The sequence below is a fragment of the Rattus rattus genome, chromosome 5 (genome assembly GCF_011064425.1).
Source record: "Rattus rattus isolate New Zealand chromosome 5, Rrattus_CSIRO_v1, whole genome shotgun sequence".
NCBI classification, from domain to species: Eukaryota; Metazoa; Chordata; class Mammalia; order Rodentia; family Muridae; genus Rattus; species Rattus rattus.
In genome coordinates, this window is record NC_046158.1 from 80718727 (window position 1) to 80742973 (window position 24247).

Genomic DNA, 24247 nt, shown 5'->3' on the forward strand with positions numbered 1-24247 from the left:
AAATGAAATGAGAATTCACTGGCTAACATTGTGCTCAGAAATGAAATGAAAAATGTTCCCAAGGCAGTTGGAAGCGGTCCTCCAATGTGCCAGGAGCGCAGGGAGGGATGAGTGGGGAAGAGAGAGGCCTAGGAGCCGTAGGATCATAACAATGATCATAATTATTACTCTTGAATGCTTGTTCCATGCCAGAAATTCTATCAAGGGCTTCATGTACAGCATCATAGCAGTCCTTAAGCCATGGGAATTAAAACTGTGTTTCAGAGAAGAGACAAATGAGACCCGGAGAGGCTGAGTGCACCACTTAAGGCAGTATAACGGGCAAGTGGCACGACTGGAATCCAGCCGTGATGCCAGGGCCCACATTGCTTTCTGAGCATGCAGGCCACGGGATGATCCTGACAGTCCAGACCTAACTATGCGGTCTGGAGTAAACATTTTTTGTTCCAGATTTTAGAAAAAGACAAAATGCCTGGCTCTGGGAGAGAGGCATCTTGGTTGCCTGTCTGAAGTTGGGGCCTGTTTCTGAAGTCTTCCAGGAGGTCTGGGAAAGTTGTTTGGAGAAGAAACCAAATGAGTTTTCCAAAGTTTTTTAACAATGCAAACAATGCAGAATCCAGAAGTGGCTGATGACTGTAACACTCCAAAAACAGAGACAGGAAGCTCACACACTTAAATGGGCATTTTCCCCAGATGAAGAGACAGCAGCTAAAGGAAGCCTGGCGTTTACCTAGTGGTGCTTGTGTGAAAGAAGAGAGAGAACTGTTCCCTCCAGGAACTGACCTCTGAAGAGAGCCTTTGGAAGCGTCCCTTTTCGCTCCATCAAAAGGGGCCTGAAGTATCCACAGGTTGCTTCCCCCAGCCTCACCCCCACAGTCCTGTGCTTAGAACACTTCTTCTCTAACTTTCAATCTACCTGAGTGGTCAGACGCTACACACATGCAGCTTCTGTGTGGCACCGGTTGGGGGAAACACAGAAGAGAATCTCGTGGATGATGCCACTCATGGAGGGACCGAGGACAGGGCGATGACACAGGCCAGAAAAAGGAAGGATGGAAAGGGATGCAGCCGGTTTGATAAGCATCCTTCACGTGTGTGTGTGTGCGTGCGCGTGCGTGTGTGTGTGTGTGTGTGTGTGTGTGTGTGTGTGTGTGTGTGTGTGTGGTACGCACACACATGAGGATGAGTGAAAGAGAGAATATGAAAATAATTTAAAGAGATAGTATAAATTAATAAATGATAGGCTTAGAAGTTAATGTAAACAATACAAGTATATGTATGGCAGGTAGATGAGAGAGACAGAGAGAGAGAGAGAGAGAGAGAGAGAGAGAGAGACTCATTGCCAGATAGATAATAGAGAGAAATGTTTTTTTTAAAAAAATTCCATTTCAAACTTAGTCTAAACTCACTATGTCTAATCATAATGTCACCCAAATCTCTCTACTACTAAAGTAAATCACAAGCCTTCAGAGAAAGGAATTCCAGTCCCAACCTCGTTATTCAATAGGGATTCTTCCAATAATTCTACGTGCAGGGTTTATGCTCCTGGGTCAGGACATTAAATAAGGCACACAGGGTCACTATGCCAATAGAGGTTATGGCCCAGCGGAGAAGCCAGACATTAGACAAGTCAACTATACTGCACAATGAGTCATGGTAGGAGCACAAGGTGTGGTGGGATCCAAGAGCTTGTTCTAACAGCAAGCCTTTGCTCTGAAAGGTCACAGCTGGGAACTGAAGAATGAGTTAGGAACTCATTAATCAAGCTGAAGTCCAGCAAGGTGTGCAGTCATGAAATTTATCTCAAAACAGTCATGTTGGCTAGAATCTGTTTCTTCCAGCTCCTTCATCATTAGAGAAAACCCCGGCTTCCTTCTTTTCTACTAAATAATCACATCCGAGAGTCCCGTCTTTAAACATCCTTGGATAGCATCATAAATCCTTCAAAGAGGAATGGAAAATCACCACGAGAAGGAAAGAATGTAAGAGCTGGGGGATGGGCATATGTGCTCCAAAAAGGCATCCTGGACATGACGTGACTGTAACACTCATTAACTCACCATGGCTGCAGTAACTTACACAAGATCGGACCTGCCAATGTTTCATCGTGAATAGAGGAGATGATAATGAGACCTCACCCCTTCCTAAGAAACGAGCAGCAGTCAGTGGTAGCTGAGAGACAAGGAGTCACTTTCTTCAGTGGTGTAGCCACTGATTCGGGGCTGGTGTCCCAGTAAATAACTTTCCAACCATGCTCATGTTAGCAACTATACCTAAAGCCAGTCACTCACACACAAAAACAGACTTGAGGGCAAGAAGCAAACTCGTGCGGAAGATGAAAGACTTTGGCTAAAGACAGAATGGGAATGAAAGAAAGAGACTGGGAGGGTAAATGACTCAAAATCTTTATGAATATATGAAGCAGCCAATAACATTTTTTAAAATCCTGAAAGTCAGGGTGTTAGATTCCTCAGCTAAATGCACTGGGGAGGGGATTAGACCAGAAAAGCAAAACAAAACAAAACAAAACCTCTTGTCTGTTATCAGATTTATTAAAAGGTTAATATATTGAACACTTGAACTTTGAGCTCAAAGGAACCAGAAGGAAGGGCTCCTTGCACCCATGACAGACAACATTACTATAAGATTCAGTAGTCAGTTCCAGGCTCCCTAAAGCTAAATCAGCCCCCAAGGAGCTAATGCTGTATGAAGGCACAGACATGGGTTTTGAAGCTATAATCTGGGATCCGAATCCTCAGAGTACACTAATTAGTTCTGACCTTGACTTGTTGTGAACTTGGGAGAAAAAAAATCATTAAAACTTCGCTACAGTTAGAAAAAAAAGTATAATAATGCTCACCACGAAGATAATGTGAATACTGGATTAGATAATGGAGCTAAAAACACTTCACACACATTAAAACACTCCAGTGGAAAAATGTAATAGAAAGGGGAAGCTAGCCATCTCCCTTGGGGGTCATCATCTCAGAACTTACAGGAAGAGATACTCGTCCAAGGTCAGGGTAATTCTTTTTTAATGGATCACTGCAGAGAAGTGGTCCTCATGTATGGGGCAGCTCCAGCAGTGTGGAGATGGGCTGCAAGTCATGAGTTTCCAGTAATGAAGTGCTCAAGCATGCAAAAGATGAGCCCAGAAGCTATCTCTTATAAATTAATACAAGTTTAAGGTTGTTTCTCAATGTTTTTTTTTTCTTTTTTGGAAGCGAGGAAAAGATACATTTATAGCTACTGGAACTAAGACAGAACATAGACCAAGGGAGCCTCAGATTGTAATGAGTCTCTCACAAAGCCTAGCCATCAAGTGCAGCTTCTCAGAGAAAGCTGGAGGATGTAGCTCAGAAACGTAAGAAACTACCTTTGCCCTTTTGGCTTTGCCACATATTAAGTCTTAAACCATAGCTCTACCAGATTGATCGATACTTTCTGTGTTTTTATACATCATAGCAGATGTTGTTATCATGGCAATATAGATCTAACTGAACTCAAATTTGCACAGAAATCTGGAACCTGTTCTGGAGAGGAGAGGGCCACACTTCCATCTCCAATGGAAGAATCGTGATTGGCTTAAGTCCATCACTATGGCCTGAGTTCTCCTTGCCAGTCATGTGATCCTACTGGTCCAGTGAAAGAAAAGAGAAATCAATCAAAGACCTCTGGGAAAGCCTCTTCTTTATTTTAAGAGAGATGCTTATGAATAAAGCATCTCTTCTGCTGATGGATACTGACAGAGTTTTCATGCATGGAGCTGTGGATGCCAAATGGCCAACATGAGGAAGATTTGTTAGAAGACAATGAGATTAGCAGGATGCAAAGTTAGAAAAAAAGAGAGCCATGGGTCTTGGCAATATCACTGAGATTCTAAAACTACACTACCCTCACATTTCTTGCTGTGGGAGGAGTTATTTGGAGAAAGCTGATTGTTCTATTGCTTACAGAGATGCTCAGCTGGATGCCTGACAAGTGTGGACCGAGTGTAGGCGATAGATAACAAGCATGTGGTTTGCTGCCTCCATGGGCTGTAGCTCCTGGTGGGCTGTGATGGTTGTAACTCCATCGCTATCTTACCTAAGGAGGTACTAGATGAGAAGGATGCTATCATCCTGATGGAGCAGCTACCCTTCACTTTTCTTGTATCAGACATAGTTGCTGACAATAGACCATGTGGGGCAGCCACTGCCTATACCATTTAGTAAACTTTTTTATCATCCCCTGCATTTGACTTTGAGTGCTTGTTTTCTCACCACATCCACATGATTAGTCTAAAAGAATCTACTCTCATCATCTTCAGAGTCAACAGTTACCACGAAGATAAAGCAGTGAGGCCCCTGAAGCCAAATGGGTTGACATTCATATCCCAGAGTGCATAGCTGCTCATCTTGTCTGACCCCAAAGGATGCACCTGCATGACCACAGGAAGTCATTCATACATACATACCATCAGACCCTAGATCCAAGCCAAAAGTTTTAATCTTACACAAGGCTTAGCATCACAACCTGACAGTAAACTATACATTTTTACTGCCAGTGCCACTCCATCTGGCACCTTCTGTTTCTCCAGAATTTGCCTTCCATTTCCACTCCAGCACATGCTCCTAAAAGCTCATCACTTCATAGATTCCCATGATTCTCATCAACCACAAAGCAGACATAATTGTCAACTAGCTTCAATATCTGGTAAACTTAACATTTCTTGCTCTTTTATACAACCCAAGAGTGAGGCAGCCAAAGGGGGGCTCAGTTTGGTTAATATCACTATGGGAACTTAGACCACACCCACTAGACCGTATTTTTCCACAGAGAGCTGATGGAGCTCTGAGAAGTTCAACAAATAGGGACCTCAAAGAACAGGGAATGCTATACACATAGTTAATGCTGGTCACCTTCCGGGGCTCAAGAGGCTTAGAACAGATGGGAATCCCCTTACTATATGCCTTCATAAGATTGTGGGTGTCTCATAACACAGGACACGTGCAATCAAATAAGGGATCTTTTTTTTGTTTAGCGTCTAGCTCCCAGACACACTGTTAATTCCAGGAAACACCAATGAGACTCTGCTTCTCATCTCAAGTTACATCATCAGTGTCTAGCAGACACTATTTATTGTTGTACACATCTTGTTGACTCAACCCATGAAACACATGACCATTGACTCCACTCAGAATCCCAAAGGCCAGTCTTGGTTGCTCTGGGCCTTTTGCTCCAGTTGCCCCACATGGCAAAAAATGATCCAAAGAACACCAAATAAGACAAGTAAGAAAATGCACAGCTCTAATACAGCGATGGTCCCCAAAGAGTATAATCACCTATACCATTCTGCATTGTGCCACTAATACACTGCTTGTTTGGCTCCCTCTCTTTTCATATTCAAGGTCTTCTTAGAGTGGTAATTCAGTGCTTAGTAACTTATCCTCTATTATTTCAAAGGGGGAAAATGGAAAATGATTTGTCTAAGAGTCAGAAGATCTGGGTATATAGCTAATGAGATGTGTGACCTTGGACAGTCAACTGATGCCTTGAAGTTTCAATAGGATGTCCAATAAGGACAAATGTGCTATATACTTTCCAACTCTTCCTGTTGACTCGGTAGCCTCTTTGGCCACTGTAACTTCTCTTTTAGGTTTTCTTCTCTTTCTTTCTCCATTTTATGCACCATATTATGGTGCTGCTGTGGGGGTCCAGTTCAACTTGCACCTTTCAAGGTGTCGAATAACATTGGATAGCCTTCCCACCTGTCTCCAGAGTTGTGGTTGAGTTATCCCACCAAAACTATTGAGACCCATCTGTACAGAACACCTCAGTCCCCTGCCAGCCTGAACACATTCACACGCTTCAGGAAATGGCACAACCAAGAAGCCTGAGCCAATGTGAAGCCCTCCTAGATAAGAAGGGGGTGGAAGCCCTGAGAAGATTGGTGAGCATTCCAAAGAATATAGTTTCAACGACTGGGGTCAACCAGCAACAGGAGACACAGATAAAGGTGAAAGTTAGACCAGGTAATAATAGCACCTTGTAGTTTCATTCCAGTGCTTCAGCCCGACCGGGGAAGGAGGCAGGGAACAAAACAAACCTACTTTCACACCAACAGGCAAAGGTGCAGAGGTCAAGGGGAGGCAGAGGGATTATTATCCTAGGTGGTTCACACAGTATATCGAAGCATTAGATAGATAAAGCCAATAGCCCAAGGTCACACAATTAGGCTTTCACAGGTTGGGAATTAGAGCAGAATGTCCTAATCTTACCCACGGGCTATTTCTAGTAGACTCTCCATGGAGCCTTTTGTTTATACTTCAGGTCTATCTTATCTTACCTTCCTAGGTAGTGAGCCTACTTTTTCCCTTGGGGATGTGCAGGGAAATTTGAGTGGCTCAGAGTGGCAGGCTAGCCCGAGCTTAGAATTCAGCTTTCTGGATTGGATGCTATGAGCTGGGCCAGTCTGTGGAATGTTGTTGCCGTTTTACCTTTGAGAAGCATAGAGAAGAGAGGCCAGTGGCAGCTGAGAATGCAGAGACTCCAGGGGCTGATAAAAGTTGTAATTAACATGCATGTACAACCCTTTCATCTTCAAAGGCTTTCTTCCCATTAGCTGGTTCTTTCTCCTATCACCCTCATGGGTGAGGCTTCGCATTTTTTTTTTTTTTTTTTTTTTTTGGTCTTCTCAGTTTACAGATAGAAGTGATGTGAAGAAGGGGCCCTTTGCCAGTAAGTCTGGCCTTGGTTCAAACAGGAGATTCCTGGCTCCAAGAATCTAACTTGACATGGGGTGATGGGAAAACAGAATAAGCATGAATCAGAAGAGAAGGCACAAGTGACTGAACCTGTCCTCTGGGTAAAGGACTATTTTTATACTGCTCTGGAAGTGGGGCGGGCTGGAGAGTATGGCTCCTTATCTAGACTCAAGAAAGGCTAAACTTCCAGAGGATTCTACATATGTCTTTCAGAAACATGGCATGGAGGAGTCTGGTGTTCTAGTATGGTGTCACTGGTGTGACAGGAGGGAGCCCAATGCTCTCTATTTTGTCCCTAGCAGATGTCACTAGTGAATCAGAGCATTCTTAATATAAAGATTAAGCTTTTTAACACTGCACCTCATGAAGCCTCTATTGATTAGTAATAAATGTCACAGGAGCAGAAATCGACCTGTTAACTGCTGTCACAAGACTGGTTTGGGAGTCACCTGAATTGTCAACTCTCCAAGCAAGGTAAAAGTTTTAAAGTTCTCAGCACTGTGTTGGAGTTCACATTGTTCCAAATTGTGTTAGCACTGCCTCCCAGAGTTGAGGGCTTCCTCAGAGTCTCTGAGGGAGAATTGGACCCTATAGACAATGTCATTACTATTCTGTCACCTGGAATCTGTTGCATCCATCTCTTCAACATGAACTGTCTGCATGGCTGTCTGCAGCCAGCCTTTAACTGCAATGAAGCCATACCCTTGTCCACGCCTTTAAATGCTTTGCTCATGATGTACCCCTTTGCTTCCCTTCTCCTGGGTTCTTTTTTCTCCCATACTCAGTACATCTTCTGGTTCCCTGAGCTCTTCCTACACACCAGCAGCTCAGGGGCATATCTTGCTTTTTCTGATCTCCACTCAGTTATACACTGTCTTCTACTTGGTACCTTGAGAGTTTCGACGTGGAAGCTTGATGGCTTCTACTAAGTTAGTAGCTTCTAGTTATCAAGTTTCTACTGACCTATCTCATACCCGAGAATAGCTCTTCTGCATCCCTCACTTCTTTCTACCCATCAATCACACAATTCAGTATAATAAACTGATCAGCTTGTCACCATATTATATCTGAGGAAACAGGAGTAATGATAAAATGAGGGACCACGCCCACAGCCGTCCTGGGACCAAGGCAAAGGGCTGTCTGCTGGCCGTGTGTGGGTTCTCACTTCTTGCAGAGTAACATGATGTCTGTATAGCTGGTCGGAAGTACAGACAACAGAACCAGATTCAACAACTAGGGGCATAAGTATGACACAATGCATGAAACTATCTGGCATTTTATTTCAAACAAAGGTTGGTGGATTCCAGGTGACTGTGTTGTGGGGACAAGCAGAAAGGCTTACAACCTGACAGAAGACCTTCAGTCACTGACTGAGGGCTGGAAGTAGATAGGGTATTCGGACTCTGACCCCCCCTTGCAAACCTCCTTGGTAACATAGCATTTATGATTTCTTTTCCTTCTGCCACCGATCAAGAATTTTTCTGGATTTACAGAAGAAAAAATTAACAAGAATCTGGAAAAACAAGAATCTTGGTAAAAGGAGTAAACTCATCTTACTGTCCGTCTTTGTACAGTACCCTGCTTAAGTTTTATATGTATATGTTTCATATGCATGTATAATATATATCATATGTACTATGTTATATCGTTTTATTTTATGTGTATGAGTGCTTTGCCTGAATGTCTATGGACCATGCCTGACTTGGGTATGCTCAGAGACCAGAAGAGACGGTCAGAAGTGAAACTATAGACAGTTGTAAGCTAGCATGTAGGTGCTGGGAATAGAACCTGGGTCCTCTGGAAGAGCAGCCAGTGCTCTTAACCGCTGAGCCATTGCTGTAGCCAATAAGTACATGTATTATAGTGGGCGCTTTGGTTGAGTACATGGATCATTTTGTACTAACATGCTGGAAAGGCTCCTTGAAGGACATTGAGAAATCCAGCACACTCATGAAACTTTGAGTGAAGGACATAGTTCTTTCTTCTCACAGACGTTGGATTTCCAGGCCTCCTGGTGCAATACTATTTGAATTATCATTTGAAACAAGCAGTGTTTCATTTCAATCCTGCCCATGATCCCAGGACTAGCTTCCTGCAGTGGAAGCTGCGTGGCTGAGACACATTGTTAGCTTCTCTGTCCCAGACTGCTAACATCTGCTCCCTTCCAAGAAGGGAGAATTTGGTAGTGTACAAGGAGGGAGAGTCCTTGTTCCTTGGACTCACTTTTGTCTGCTGCTGTTTATGAAGTATAACTGGGTCTTTGTGCTTCTTTCTGGCATGAATTAAAAATTCACTGCTAACATTAAATCCACACTGTGCATCACATTTTGGGTACTGTTCTGTTACAGTATTATAGTAGTGTTATTTTCTCCACAAAGTTTTATGAAGCATGGGTATTAGTGAACTCAGAGTGGTGAATTTACAGAGCAGGGGGCTGGAAAGGACTATAGAGATCACCTAGAGTCTCTTTCCTTTCAGACATGGAGAAAATAGAGGACAGTGGTGTGGTGAGGCATTATATAGTGACTTAGTAACAGAGAGAAACATAGAGGATTGTTTCTATACTGAGAGTACTTTTGTATGCTGTGGGACTTTCAAAAGCATGAGCTGAATCCTGGTCTAGGAACAACTGCCTGAGCTCACCCTGCTCTTGGGTGACAGAGAGAATGAGCTAGGATCTTTCTTCTTTCACAGCCATGGAGTCTTCAGCACCGACCTCCCCTAATAACTACCTCCTCATTCGCACACCAACTGTCTGATTACATGGAACAGCTCCTAGATCTGGAAACCATTGATGGGAAGAAATGACACTCAACTCTCTCCACCCCACCCCACATTTTTAATGTAGGAACCAAAGAGCCAACACTTTATCTCAACGTGTTGCCGAAAAGTAGGATTTTGATGGTGGGGGTTGAATTTATACAAGGTCAGATTTTGAGATGACCGAGTCACACACATAGCCAGATCTAAAGGAAATCAAGAAGCCTACTCTATTGGACAAAATCTAATGGGCCTTTTAAGCTCCTTGCCTTGCCTGACATGTTAAACCTTAAGAAAGGTCCACTTAAACTGAAGAGGGTGCCCAGAAAAGAAACTTCAAGAAGTTTGAGATTTCCTTCAAGAAGCACTAGGGAAGAAAATGCTTTCTGGATACCAAAAAGAAAAGGCAGATTTAAAAATAAGATAGTCAGAACTTACCCCCCAAAATCTCAGTTAATGATGGTGATTACTTCTAGATTAAGTCCAGAAGTTTTATTCAGTTAACTATCTAAATATTTAATGAGAGCTTACTATAGTTGGGGAAATATGCCAATAGCTGGAAGCTACGGTGTTTGCAGAAAACTTCATAGTGCATGGGTTTTCCATCGGGAGCTTTGGAGTCTACAGTTACAACCAAAGAGCATCACTTTAACTTCTTTATAATTAAGTCGATTATTTATGTGTATATGTGTATACCCATGTATGCATATGCATGCATATGTGTGTTCAGGTGCATATGTACACAGATGCAGGAGGATACCTCCTGTCATTTCTTAGAAGTAGCCCACCCTGTCTGGGGGAGACAGGCCCTCTCACTGACTTAGAACTTATCAAATAGGCTTGGCTGGCTGCCCAGAGGTCCCCAGCAGTCTTCCCATCTCCACATCCCGGAATTGGGACTATAAGTGCACATGGTCACTCCTGTTTTGTTTTGTTTTCGTTTGGTTTTTACATGGGTGCTGAGGACTGAGTTTAGGACCTCATGTTTTTAAGGCAAGCATTTTCCAGACTGAGGCATCACCTGAACTGAAGTTCTCACGAAGGATCAGGCAATGCAGCAATAGCATGAACAACTAGAGGAGAGTGATTGCTCTTAGGAGTGTCCAAATGAGTGAGCGTAACCTCTAAGGTATCATGAAAACAGAGGACCCAACACAAGACAAACTGCTGGCTGATTTCTGCTCCAAACTTTATCCATGCATGCATGACCTCTGATCTTTGGGCTTCCCTCAGTCTATATCCTCCCTTTGCCCATGGGGAGCCCCTACAGCTCTCTGGTAGCTATAGAAACAAAGCAAGTAGTTCTCTCTAGGCTTCAAGTTGAAACTAATATCTGTTAGACTTAGCTCTTTGGATTGTGTAAAGTTGTTGTTAGTAGCATTTGTGCTTGACATACTTATTTGATGTTTCTGGAGCCTACAGAGATGGGGTCTGGATTATAGTAAAATGACTATCAAAGGCAAAGGCAAGAAACAGGTGCATGCGAACACTCTTTTCTCCTGGCGTCTTAGTTCCAATGGTGGTGAACATTTACTAAGAGGTTTCGCTATTATCCTTTTAAAAAATGAAATAAGGAACGGTGCTGCCTCATTCATGGCTCTTGTGGATGCTTTTGGAAGGCACTGCTGACTTGCTTAATAGTAAAGATACACACGACATTGAAACAGATGGGAAATCCTGAATGAGTTCCTGCCACTAGATTAAAGCAGCCCTTTCTACAGACTGAGTCATATGTGCCCAAAGTGCTTCACCTCCTCTCTTCCTGAATGACTTGTTTCTCAGCCAGCGATAGCCAGAGAAAAGGATCTTATTGCCTGAGTGACATTTACTTGCTGCACACCAAGCCAATTCAAGGTCACATGGTTTGCTATAGAGCTGGGAAGAGTGGCTGTCATGAACTTAAATTCTCTGTACCCTGAATGTAAAACCGAACTCCTGGCCAACTCCTGTCTCAGTTTCCCTTTCTTTTCCATCAACTCCTATTTGTAGAATGAAGGCCCTGGATGCAGAAACTTTTCAGCAAACAAGGAGTACTTGTTTTTTATTTATTTGTCCCATATCTCCCTCAGCTTTCTTTAATCACAAGTCACAGTCTTAGATGACAGAAAAACATCAGTCATCAAAGTCCACCTTCACCCAGGAGAGAAATAATAAATGAAGCAACCAGGAACAAAAAACACACATCACCATCCATTAACTCGCCTCCCAAAACTCACCACAGAAAAGGAACTAGACTCCTGCTCAGGTATTTATAAGTGATCCCCTCAGAGGACGAATGGGGGAAAGTTTCCATTACATGATCTTTTCCCTTCTCTTTTGCAAGTCCAGTCTCCCCCTCTGATGTCATGTTTTAAAATGAAAGACAGTGAGCTGGAGAGATAGCTTAGTGGCTAAGAGTGCTCACTGTCCTTGCGGAGGCCCAGAGTTCAGTTCCCAGCACTATACCAGGTAGCTCACAGTCACCTGTAACTCCAGATCCAAGGTATCTGACACCCTCTTCTGGACCCTTTCTGTACCTACGCTCACATGATGACCTGAATCTCAAGTCCCTTTATTTTACAACTATGTGGCCCTGGCCCATTTCCTTAAATTCTGTGCCTTGGTTCCCTCTGTAAAAAGAGGATAATAAAAGCACTGTTTTCATAAGATTGGTGCATAATTTAGACAAGTTAGTTTATAGAAAACAGAGAGAGAGAGAGAGAGAGAGAGAGAGAGAGAGAGAGAGAGAGAGAGAGCCAGTTCTGTTTATGATTATTAGCATTGTTGATGGTAGCTCAGAAACCTAGAGTTAGCCACCAAAAGGCAAATACAAACGGTGTACGAACTCTAAAATGCACTAACTTCCAGCCATCGCCGAGGGTACAGATGTTCAAAATCACCGCTCATCTGCCCGTGTGACCTTTCCCTTCCTCCCTGGGGTTTTGCAATTAACCTTTACTTTCAAAAGCTGAAGACTTGAGGAAAGTTCTTGGGACCTGAGTTTTGCAAATCACATCCTTGGTGACTCAAGCCCTCCCCACCCACTTTGAGTCTGTCTGCCCACACTTGCACAAAGGAGGGACGCTTGCACCAGGCGGGTACACCCAGGCAGGCAGCTGGTGCACCCCAACTTCATGGCGTTCTGGCTCTGTGAGTCTAGACCCCACAATAGCCCCCTCTTCCTGTGTTCCATTGTCTCTGAGCATTGGTAGACGAGTGATCCAAGGGAATGCAGGACCTACCCTAGGCTTGAGCTACTTTGTACTGGGCAAGCTCACTGCAGAGGAAGCTGGTGGGTGCCCTGTTAGCTGCCAGGCTTCCTGCAGATTAGGCACTTTTGGGATATGTAGAGTCATTTGAATAGCAGGCCATGGAAGATATCAGAATCTTCTGGGAAGGGTTTCTGCATCACTCCCTGCTGCTTCCACCTACCAGAACCAAGTGTGTCAGAGGGTCGGTGAGCTTCAAGGACTCCTCGTCTCAGAAAGCCAACCTTGGTTGGCCAGTTTCATTTGAGGTTTAAGTGTGAGTTTGGTGTTACCAACCCCTTCCCAGCTATCCTTAGACCGGCCCCATAGCCAGCAGCCACCAAAACCACAGAGCGACAAACCCTCTGCTTGGGAAGAGGACATAGAAGCCCCCGGGTAAGCAGTCGACCAGCCAAGCCTTCTCCCCACCCTGTGCAAAATGACAACGCTATCAGCATGCTGTCACACACACATAAACATATTTGTACCCTCAGTGTGTCAGCCAGCCTGCCTCTGTATATGAAAATTCTTACTTCTCTGTTTGAGATACTCTTTTAAGTACAACAATTCTGGTCCTCATTGTGGGCCTGCATTGGGGTCTAAGACCACAAAACTGGGTGAGATCTAATCCTCATTAGCTGGAATTCCTCAGGGCGTCCCATGAGGCTGCAGAAGGCAGGTAGCAGAGACACATTTTCCATTTCTCACTAATGGTCCTGGTCCCCAAATCCTTGCTGGCCAGTTTGGAGCTTGTTGGGTTCTGGTTTGGTTTTGGTTTTTGTTCTTGTTGTTTGCTTTGGTGTTTTTGTTGGCTTGTTTGTTTCCCCAGTTATGGAGTTGAACCCAGGATTTCATACATGCTAGGTAAACACTCTGTCACTGAATTCCACCCTAGTCCCAGAAGTATATATTTAACAAAAATGTGAGACCGCTAAGTGAGTGAAAATTTGGGTTCAAATTTAAGGCCCTCCTTAAAAAATGCTGAGTCCTCATTCAAGCAGAGTCATAAAGTAAACGGAGTCATCAGCTTCTTGTGCAAACTCCAAGAATCTCTCTCCGAAGTAGAGAAGATCCCCTTTGAAAATTCCACAGGGCCAGCACGCAGCTGCCACCTGCTTTTAGCTTATGCTTTCACAAGAATCATTTCTCGCTCACATTCTGGTTAGAGTTGCTAAAATGGAGGTCTTTATGAAACACCACTGTAGGTCATATCTTGTCCGAAACCTCAGGTCAGGCTGTTGAGAAAGCGACCCCTCTCCCCCACCCACCCACATAAGTCTCCTGTTTTATAGTGGAACTGAGTCTACCTGGTTGGGTGTATCCTAGAGGTCCTCACTGGATTTTGGTTCAAGAGCTTTGACTTCTGTAGAAAGCCATGTCAACCCACTGCCTGGGATTTCAAGACTTCCCCTCCGATGGGGCGGGTATATATAATCATTCGAAGAGTTTATACCAGCAGTTCTCTATGGGTCACTGCATCCAAAATGCCTAGGAGAGCAGCATAGGAGTGTCTGTGGGGCCTTTCTTAATTTGTAGGCAAAGGGCATTGCCCTGACTTGTCTCTTAGGCAAGGAGCAGCCTCTCCCTTTTTGCCAAGCCTACAAATGAGAGCATGTCTAAAGGGGCAACTGGACTCTGATAAGGAAACGGGCCTTATTTTAGCAGTAAATATCTAGGTTGGCATTTCTAACAGCTGTGGTTGAGCCCTGGGAAAGATGAGACAGGGAGGGCAAAGCAGGGCAGCCAGGAGCCTACGTCCTTCTGGAGGGAGGCAAGAGAGGCCATCCATGATCACTCTGCTGAGTACAGGGGGCAGGAGCAGTGGAGACTACATGCTCCTGAATCCTCCAAAGGTCGTGATGGGATGATGTTAGATGGTGGGGCACCTCAACTCTACTCTTGTGTCCTCGGAGCCTTGATTTCTTTATCAAGAAAATGGTGCTAGGAAAATCTTCATGTGTGTGGTCATTGCATGGCTATGTAAGAAAACCATCGATTAAACTGAATCTGAGCAGTGAGTAGCACTTATTCTTAAAGGTTTTGGATGCTGAGTGGCAAGAGCAACATGCCAGGATTTTAAAAATAGGGTTCTTCTGGTATAGGGACTCCAAAAGAAGTCTAACAGAGTCAGCTAACCTGGACCCAGAGGGGCTCCCAGAGACTGAACCACAAACCAGCGAACATGAGCTGGACTCCCACGTATGTAGCTTAGCCTTCACATGGGTCCCTAAACAACCGGAGCAGGGCTCTGTTTATCTGCTGTCTGCCTGTGGATCCCATTCCCCTAACTGGGCAGCTTTATCTGACCTCAGAGGGAGAGGATGTGCCTAGTCCTGCAGTGACTTGATGTGCCAGGGTGGGGCTCCCCTTCTCAGAGAAGGGGAAGGGGGGAAGGGGGAGGAAGTAGGTGAAAGGAGACTGAGAGGAGAGAGGATGCTGCAATTGGGATATAAAGTGAATGAACGAGTGAATGAATGAAGAGAAATAAATGAAAAAATAGGGTACTTCTAATTTTTCAGTGATGCTCAAAAGTCATATGAAACAAAACATGTCTGTCTTGGGTACCATTTTCCATTAGCATACGATATGGTGATCATTACTCTTAAACTGAGTATTTTGGGCCATAAAATACAAACGTGTGATGAGTATGTAAGGTAGTACTGAAGGGATTAAAAATGTTATGCCACACCCCAGATTAGCCACACCTTTCTCCTCACCACTTCAGAGGAAAAGGTGGTACTCCAGAGACTGCTGGTCTAACAAGTTGTCCTTACACCCTAACAGAGCAGGGAACTCACCAATCCCTGTCTCCCATGGTCTGCTTCCTCTTGGGGAAAAGCAGGGTTTTTTTTTTTTTCCCTAAGTGATCTTTAAAGTTCCCATTTTTGAATCTATGACAATGAATCAGGAAATTTTTAGGGAATGAATGGAAGAAGATCTGTCATAAACCAGGAATTTCATGTGGTCCAGCATCTCCTCCTGCGTAAGGGGAAGTTGGCAGAAAATAGAAGTTTCCCCCCTCAGCTGCCAGGGTCTCCCAACACATCAACTCCTCACTGTGCTTTAGAAGGAAGTAAATGTCCTGTGTGTGCCCAGGAATAAACAGAGACACTTTGGCACAGATGGGGCTTGCTTCCTTACTTCTTCACATGGGAAGACTTAGCCTGAATTCTGATGGCCAATGCAAAGCAACAGAGGCCTACAGAATGCTCAGAGGAAGCAGAACAATGCCTGCTTCCCCCAAGTCCCAAGACTCTCATGTGACTCCCTCTTTACCAACAATGGAGGTGCAATTTTCTAGCCATGAGCGTTGGAAAGGGAGAGGGCATATGCAAGTGGACACTTGTCCCCTCCGCCTTCAACCTAGGGCCACTTCCTCCCCTAGGAGAGAAGTTGCTTGGCCTCTACCACTTCTCTACTGCTTGACTTCTGACGCAGCATTGGATGGTTTTTCCTGCTACCCCCACCCAACTTCGCCCAGTCTCAGTGCTTCCTCACCATCTTCCCAAACCAGAATGGGGCAACCATGATGCCTCTCTTCTCTCTCCGCCTTCTCCTTCCCCTCTGCCAGCCCAGATTCTTTGCTAAGTCACATCTCATTTCTGGTCTCAGTTCCTTTCCGACAAGGGAGTGAAAGCCAGGGTCTAGGTAGCTGCTGCTACTGGCACTCACCCTACTTGTCCTGGAGCCACACTGTACAGCAGGAAGATAGGAACCCCAAGGTAGAAGAGAGCCTGCTGGCCTTGGGACCTGACTCCAGGGGGTTCGGAAGGGCAGCAGGTAGTAGGGCTTTTAGAATAGCTGGGACATAGGCCAGGAAAATGTGGGAGTTCAGCCCTTCAGTCCCAACAAAGGTGGGAGTAGTGTGCTAACCTTCCTCCTGAGGCAAGTTCAGGACTCTCTGCCCTTTCCTCATCCATCCTGAATGTTTCTGCCTTCCAAGGGTCCCTTGGAGCTCTGGTTCTCTACGGAAGCCTCCACTGTAGTCTCTGCTGGCTAGATGCCGCTTTCCTGAAGGTTTTCGATTTTGTCTAGCACTCACATTTAGATATCCCATGGCAGTCTGAGCTAATGAACCCGAGTTCACGCCCAGCGCCACCCCATAGGAGAAGTCACCTAACCTCTCTGAACCTCTGTTTCCCTACTGGTAAAGGGGTTGGTGTGTGCATTCCTCACCAAATCACCATGAGGATAAAATGAGAAATGAAGGACCTCACATAGAGCCTAACACAGCAAAGGGGCACAAAAAATGGCCAATGGTGCTGTGCTGCTAAAATCATCTGCATTACACCTGCATCCGTACTCAAATTTTAACATCCGGCAACGGAGGTGCAATTTTCTAATCCCTACCTACCGTGCCTACAAAAACCCAGTTTGACACCCCTTACGCCCCAGAACTGGGTTTAATAAATTCTTGCTGAGAGGAACCCCCTGTAGTCTGAGCTGGCTTAGTGACCTGACTGGCACTTCTTAAAAGAAAAATTAACTATGCTGATGATAAACAAAGCCTTCGTGTAATTATCTGTTCGTATATAGATAAAAGAGGGGAAACTCTTAGAATTGAGCCATACTGAATACCTGGCCCCAGCTCCTCCCTTCCACAGCCACCGAAGCCACCAACCTCGTTTAAATGGGATATTAGGGACTCCGCGCTAAAGTTCACGTGTTATCCTAATGCAGGTCCCCTCCTGCCCTGAAGCTGCCAGGCAGCGAATATGAACCCTGTTGCTGTTTGACTTTGCCTAGACTGGCAAACCCAGGAGACTGCAAGCACTGGAGGCTGGTCCAATTATGTTCCTGTCTTGTGTCCTCCTTGGCCCATGCTGGAACCTTTTGGGTACTCAGAGCCTCACACAGAACCAGTTCAAACTCCCACAAGCTAAAATAAGGCAGTCGGTGATCAAAGCGGACTCTAAGAGCCCCGAAAACTAGTCTAAGCCAGGACCCGCTCTCTTCAGCTTTCTGAGGCTCCTTTCCGAAAAGCCCATTGCCAAATAACTGGCCTACAGCTATGTGAACACCTTGGGGAGTGCTCTCCAGGTCCTTGCTGCCCCAGTCTGTGGCTCTAACCTGCTAGCCACAACCAGCCAGGCTTAGGGAACCCTTGAGCACCAGAACCTGTTAGTCAGGACAGAGGCTGTGCACATCCAAGAGTACAGTTACTTTTGAGCCATGTGCTTCAGCAAGCGTGGGGGACCTCGCCCAAAATTTGCAGCGGGCAACCTGCCCAGCAAACTTTCTTCTCCCTTTCTCTTTTCCTTTTACCAAAGCAGCACTTCCCAAGAGCAAACTCTTTCCAATAGCGTAGCCCCAATCCCAGCTTTGCTTTGCTAGCCCAATTCACTACAGTCCCTCTCCGGGCAATTCAACCCAGAGGCATCCAGCTGGAGTCCTAAGGCGCTTCGCTGAACGCATCCCACAGCCCAGGCTGGCGGGCTACTCACCGATCTGCTGCTGCTGTGCCAGGCTCAACTGTAAGAGGCAAAGTAGTCCCCAAGCTGTGTGCCACCAACCCTTGTCCATGATGTGCAGGATGAAACCGAAGGATCTAGTAGCCTCTGGAAAAGGGTCGCGGGGAAAGGGGCAAAGAGGGTGAATGGAACCTGTCACTGGCTGGGGGCTGCTGGGCAATGAGACCGCCTCGGAAGTTGGCCGTGGTTTTTATTCCAGGCTTTGAAAGAGTGACCTAAGAGGGAGGGAGCGCGCGAAGGACACACCCAAAGAGAGGGGGCTGTGACTAAGCAGCCAACGGAAGTTTAAAGATACACCAACCAGCTTTCACTGCTGCCCCTGCGCCCCAGCCCTGCTCTTCCCCGCAAAAGAGAAAGGCTGCTGCCCCCATGCGCCCACGCCCCCCAGGGCCACTCCACAGGCGTCCAACCCCGGCTCAGCCCGCCAGCCTATGAGGAGCGCTGCCTGGGACAAGAGTCCTAGGACCTCGCCCCTCTGAGTTAAATCCTCCAGTTTCTCCTTTGCCACTAAACTTCTGGGAACCTGGCTAGGGAAAGAATGGGTTTCCCAGGAAGCTGGTCTTAATCTTAGGGAGGAGCTGAGAAAAAATTAGAGAAATCTATCCCCCCGCTGGAAAATGCCTTCCTGGCCAGGGTGGGAATTGAAAAGTAGGGAACTTGTGGGAGTTTCCTCTTTCTCTCTGAGAGAAGTCCAAACCGCTCAGCAGATCTTTGCTCCGGAAAACCCAGGGATGCCAACCCATTTCATTCATGTTCTCACATACCTACCAATTCCTTAAATCCTTCTAGGACTCACACATCCACCCATCCATTCCTGTGTCCACCCATCTTCCTCCTAATGCACTAATCTACCATACTCCATCTACCCACCAGTTCTTGTATTCACCCACCTGTACAACTTTTCATCCACCCTTCCATAAACCTTTTTTACACCCGTCCTATATTCGTTCATCATACTTCCCACCCATCTCGATGCATGTACACATTTCCCGTCATCTCTCACTCTACCCATCCTCATATCCACTCACAAATTAACTCTTTCTTGTTTGCATTTTATACTCCCTTTGCTGCAAGCTTTAATACATTCCTCTTTATTTCTTGATAAATTTCAAAGAGGGGTGTACATTGCCATTTTCTTCAAGGGAGATATTTCCAGGCTGAAAATCCAGGGGAAATCATATTTAAAATCACATTTCCCTGTCTTTTCTAATACGATTTATGTTGCAATTTGGATATCAAAAGCTCTGTTATTTTTAATGTGAACTAAATCTGAGTGGACTTCTTGCCGAATGAGAGACACAGAAGACATGGCTATGGCAGGACCCAGAATGAATCGTGCCAGAAATCCTGAGGGAAAGTGATATTTTGGGATTTACTGAAAAAAACTGAAAAAACAAGAGAAAGGCACCCAGTCACCTGCCCATCCATTTATTCATCAAGCGTGTAATGAGTGCCCAAGGGTATCAAGAGAGGCAAGGCCTGGTTTGTCTCCTGGAACTAGCTCAGTCACAAGCCAGCTGCTGCCTGCAATATAAAATATACTGCAAAACCACAACTAGGACTGGGACGATGGCTCAGTGATAAAGAGCTTGCTATCAAGCACATGTCCCAGGTTAGAACCTTGGAACCCACAGGGTGAATTAGGCAAATTGTCCTTTGCCTTTCACGGGCATGCCTATGTGTGTCATGGTGCAAATGCATGCATGTGCACGTGTGCACGTTGGAGCACAGACATATACACATAATCAGTAACTGTTAAAATGATTAAAGATAATTCAGCCAGCTTCATGTATCTATAGGCTAAAAATATTCATAAGAATTGCATTTGTTCTGAGTGTCTACAAGCTTTTTGCTTTTCATCACTTTGTGAACCACACAGCTCAACCACTACGTATCACATACATAAATATATATATTAATATATAACTCTACATTTCATTTTGCTAGGTATTACAAGTATCTAGCCGTGACTAGAAGAACATGTGTGTGCTGCATGCAAATACTGAGCCATTTTATGCAAGAGAATTTATCTTCTGAAAGTTTCAGATGAAGCTTGGGTTTTCTGGAAGTGATCTGTTGATAAGGGATCTTTCTCCCCCTACCCCCCTCTCTCTGTTTCTCTCTCTCTCTCTCTCTCTCTCTCTCTCTCTCTCTCTCTCTCTCTCTCTCTCTCTCTGTGTGTGTGTGTGTGTGTGTGTGTGTGTGTCCTATAAAGACTTGAATATTAGATCAGATGATGCGACTGAATGCTCACAGTAAGAATGAAGACTAGAGAACTCTGCAGAGACCAGGTTGTAAACTTCAAGGAACTTTGAACTTGGTCCTGTAGAAAACCAAGAGCCATTGTGAGTTTTAAACATGACTTTTGTGTGAAAACACATATAAACTGGCTGTCACACAAGCGCAATTAAGTGGCATTTAGTTAATTCACAGTATTACGGACCCTTCACAACTTCATTGTGGGTTTTTCAATTAGGGACAATTTTAGAGACATTGACAGCAGTGACAGGGTTGTGAAATTGCTGAACAACTACCTAGCCAGTCTGTGCCTGGCAGGGCAGCATGACACAAGGACCTACCGTTCTGAGATGGAGAAGGCACCTCTCGGCCTTATCCGAATACAAAGCACTTTAGAATTTGCCAGTAGGTGGAGAGAGCTGGGCACTCTGTTGTTTCAGACCTAGAGACCATTTATTTCAAATTATAAAGGTCTCCACTTCTTGGGGTAAACATCCTAGTGGGTTTGGCAAACTATGGATGAGGAATAATCTTGAACATTTCTGTTCAAGATTTTTGTCTGATTCTCTTTGGTGGAGGAGAGGGAAATAGGTAATTACCAGGAATGATTTTTTGTGGAACCCGGGGTTCCTTTGGGAGCCCTTCAGTAAAGGACATAGAGGCCAGAGCTGAGGGTTCAAAGTGAGCTGTGTTCTTCCCTTGTCTCTCAGCCTACATGACATGGTCAGCTTTATATATCAGAGGAGATTGGGCACACTCAGGATGGTATGGCTGCAGACAGTTTTAGATATCAGAATATCATGAGAGCATTCATTTTGACAAAAGATTCTAAAAAACAAACAAACCAGAAAAACAAAAAACAAAAAACAAAAAACAAAATCCAACCTCAGACACTGCTTTGTTGGTGTGTTTTGCGTTTGTTCAGTAAACAATACTGCCCAAAGGTGTGTGGTGGAAGGCGAGGGGGAGCTGACTGAAAATGCTTTGTGAGCTGGAGAGAGACATGCAAATTCTCTAGAAATTATTATTAGGATTTTTCTCCCAGAGGGGAAGGGCTTGCTGTCTCTTCCCGATAGTTCAGCGAGGGGCTGAGACAGCTTGCCCTGGTGCCACAAATGACTCAGTTTCGATAATAGACTAAGACAGGCTAGTCCTTGGGAATTCCTGGATTATCTCTGGGTCTCCAGTCACCCCCCTTTTTAAACACCTCGCTCTCACCATGGGCCACCAGGTCCTTCCCATCTTCTCCTTTGCACCTCTATGAAAGTGAAAATCCTTAAAATGATTTGCTTTAGACCTTTGGTGTCAGCTGTGCATCCCATCAGTCATCTTTTGTGTGCCAAAACGTGGATGTGGGAAACTGAAACAGGGAGCTCGAATTGGTGGGGCTTGTCATGAAATCACAGGGTTTGGAAAGAAGCCAGAATACAGTCATCAGCTTTGGGCTGAGAAAGCCCAAATCTGAGCATCAGCAACTTCACCTCTGGGAAATTCGGGTTCAAAACGAGGGTAAGGAGACCATTTTCATAGTTTAGGAATACTGAGAAAAATAAGATACAAGGATCCGCCACTGGGGTGCCCACTTGAGTGGAGAGAGCAATCACTTATCATCCTATGAGCTGCCAGTGTCCAGGGACATGATTGTATATCAATTGCAGTAGCTGACGTATTCTAGTCTCTGGCTTTATCTATCATGATCTATAAATGAGCACTGTACAAATGCACGAGTGATTGCTGCTTTCTTTTTTCCCATCACAGCTTATGGGGTGTTTCAGAAGCTACATGAGCTCATAGGTAGATCCAGGCAACTTGAGGGCTGCTGAACAATTCAGGCAGCGCGCTCTGTAAAGTGGCCAGTTCAGCAGCCTACCGAGGAGCCTGTTCACATCACACAGATGAGACGCTCTGACAGAAACGCCAGAGCCTGATGGCTTCTGATGAGTGATCATAGAGCTCCTCTTCTTAAGCAAAGAAAAATAAAACGCTAGACCAAATGTGAATGAAGTATGAAGGGCAAGGCTGGGAGACCCAGAGATGGATCGTGGAATGGTACAAACATGGAACACCATTTCAGAGATAAGAATTGATCAGCCAAGGTAAAGGTAAAAGTACTATTCCGGTTAATATTGAACTCTCGATGGAATTCATTCTTAGTTCACAGTCACAAGCTGAGTTCTACACATGCAAATGAGCAATAGCGAGAAACTCTCATGAAATAATCATTAGTGGAGTCGAAAAAGCCGGTAGCTAGGAATGAGTGAAACTTTATGATAAATAAATAACTTTGAGTGGCTATTATTCAGCTAGAAGTGATCACAGAGCTGGGCCTTTAGGATTAATAAAACTTTCAAATTATGACAAATTAAGTAGTTGCTGTAACTATAGTACTCTGAGAATGCTACGGGGATAGAGGAACCTAGATTCTAAATTGGCCATATCAGTCACCAAGTGGCTTTCACATAGAACGTTTGGGACTAAGAAAATAGTACCCAACCCCAAAGCTGCTTAGTAACAAACTTAGAAATGGGAATGTTTGAGTATAGAATTTGAATTGTTTATTCTTTTAATTCATTCATTCATTCATGCATGTATTGTACAGCTACTAAAGAGTGGGCACATTTTACACTCTGGGTTTTTAAATAATTAGCCATAACAATTCCTCCTCCACCACCACCAGCAGCCCTACCAGCACCAGTCCTATCATCAGCATCATTCCCATCATGACTATCCCTATCATCATTACCACTGACCTACTTTTGTCTCTGTCGCTGTGATAAAATACCCTGATAAAAAGCAACTGGGGGAGGAAGGGACTCATTTCCACTTACACTTCTGAGTCATAGTCCATCACTATGGAGAAGGTAGAAACTTCAAACAGCAAGTTGCGTCATATCCACAGACGAGAGCAGAGGGAAATGAATGAGCACATGATCATTTGCCTTCTTGCTTGCATGCTCTTGCTTCGCTTGATTTCTCCACTCTTACAAAGTTCAGTGCTCCCTGACTAGGGAATGGTGTCACTCACAGTGGGCTGGGTCTTTCTCATATCAACTGAGTTATTAAGACAATCCTTTATAGACATGCTATAGAGCAAATCCACATAGACAACCCCTAATCGAGACTCTTCTCAGGTCGTTCGAGGTTGTATCAAGTTGACAAAGCTAACATCGCAACCACCATATACATTGTCATTACTGTCATGGACAACATCACGGCCGCTATCACTGCTATCATCACCACCACTTTCTGTCTCCATAAACTCCCGTATTGTCAGGCTTGTAAAAGTTAGTCTTACCACAGCCAATCCAATGCTGTCTTGTTGTCACAGAAACCCTATTGACAGCTAATTATCACTTTACAGATTTAAACAAACAAAATTCCTTGAATCTTGGAAGGGCAGGTAACTAATTCAAAACCACACCTTTATTTTACTTAACAACATTTCCCATCATTAAGAAATATAAAGACAGAAATATTTTGTTTCTTCCTAATTATTGATCTGGGAAAACCACTACACCAATGGAGTCCAGATTAGTATTCACTTTACCTTTATTCTACTCAGTTTCATTTAAGAAAGATAAAAGCTGTAGTGGAGTCTCACTAGATATATAACCCTCTCTGAAGGCCAAGCCCCATGCCCAGCAGTAGATGGCCAAAACAAAACTAGCTCAATGGTTGCTGTATAATTTTGTCTCATATTGCTTCATGTTCTCTCCTCTCTCTCTCTCTCTCTCTCTCTCTCTCTCTCTCTCTCTCTCTCTTTCCTTATTATGCTTTGTTTGTTGTTTTGTTTGCCTGTTTGTTT

The 24247-nt window shown here is 44.6% G+C and overlaps 1 protein-coding gene across 2 annotated transcripts in view; it reads right to left on the bottom strand.

The window, feature by feature from the left end:
- The window catches only part of Cd44 (CD44 molecule (Indian blood group)), an 88628-nt gene extending 70201 nt beyond the window's left edge, over positions 1-18427 (bottom strand). The window contains exon 1 of one of the 2 annotated variants that reach the window (XM_032903803.1): positions 18178-18427. In XM_032903803.1, coding sequence (XP_032759694.1) covers positions 18178-18256 — 79 coding nt within the window. In that variant the 5' untranslated portion in view covers positions 18257-18427. The remainder of the gene's footprint in view (positions 1-18177) is intronic. The other variant, XM_032903804.1, reaches the window with a different exon arrangement.
- Positions 18428-24247: the final 5820 nt, after the last annotated feature.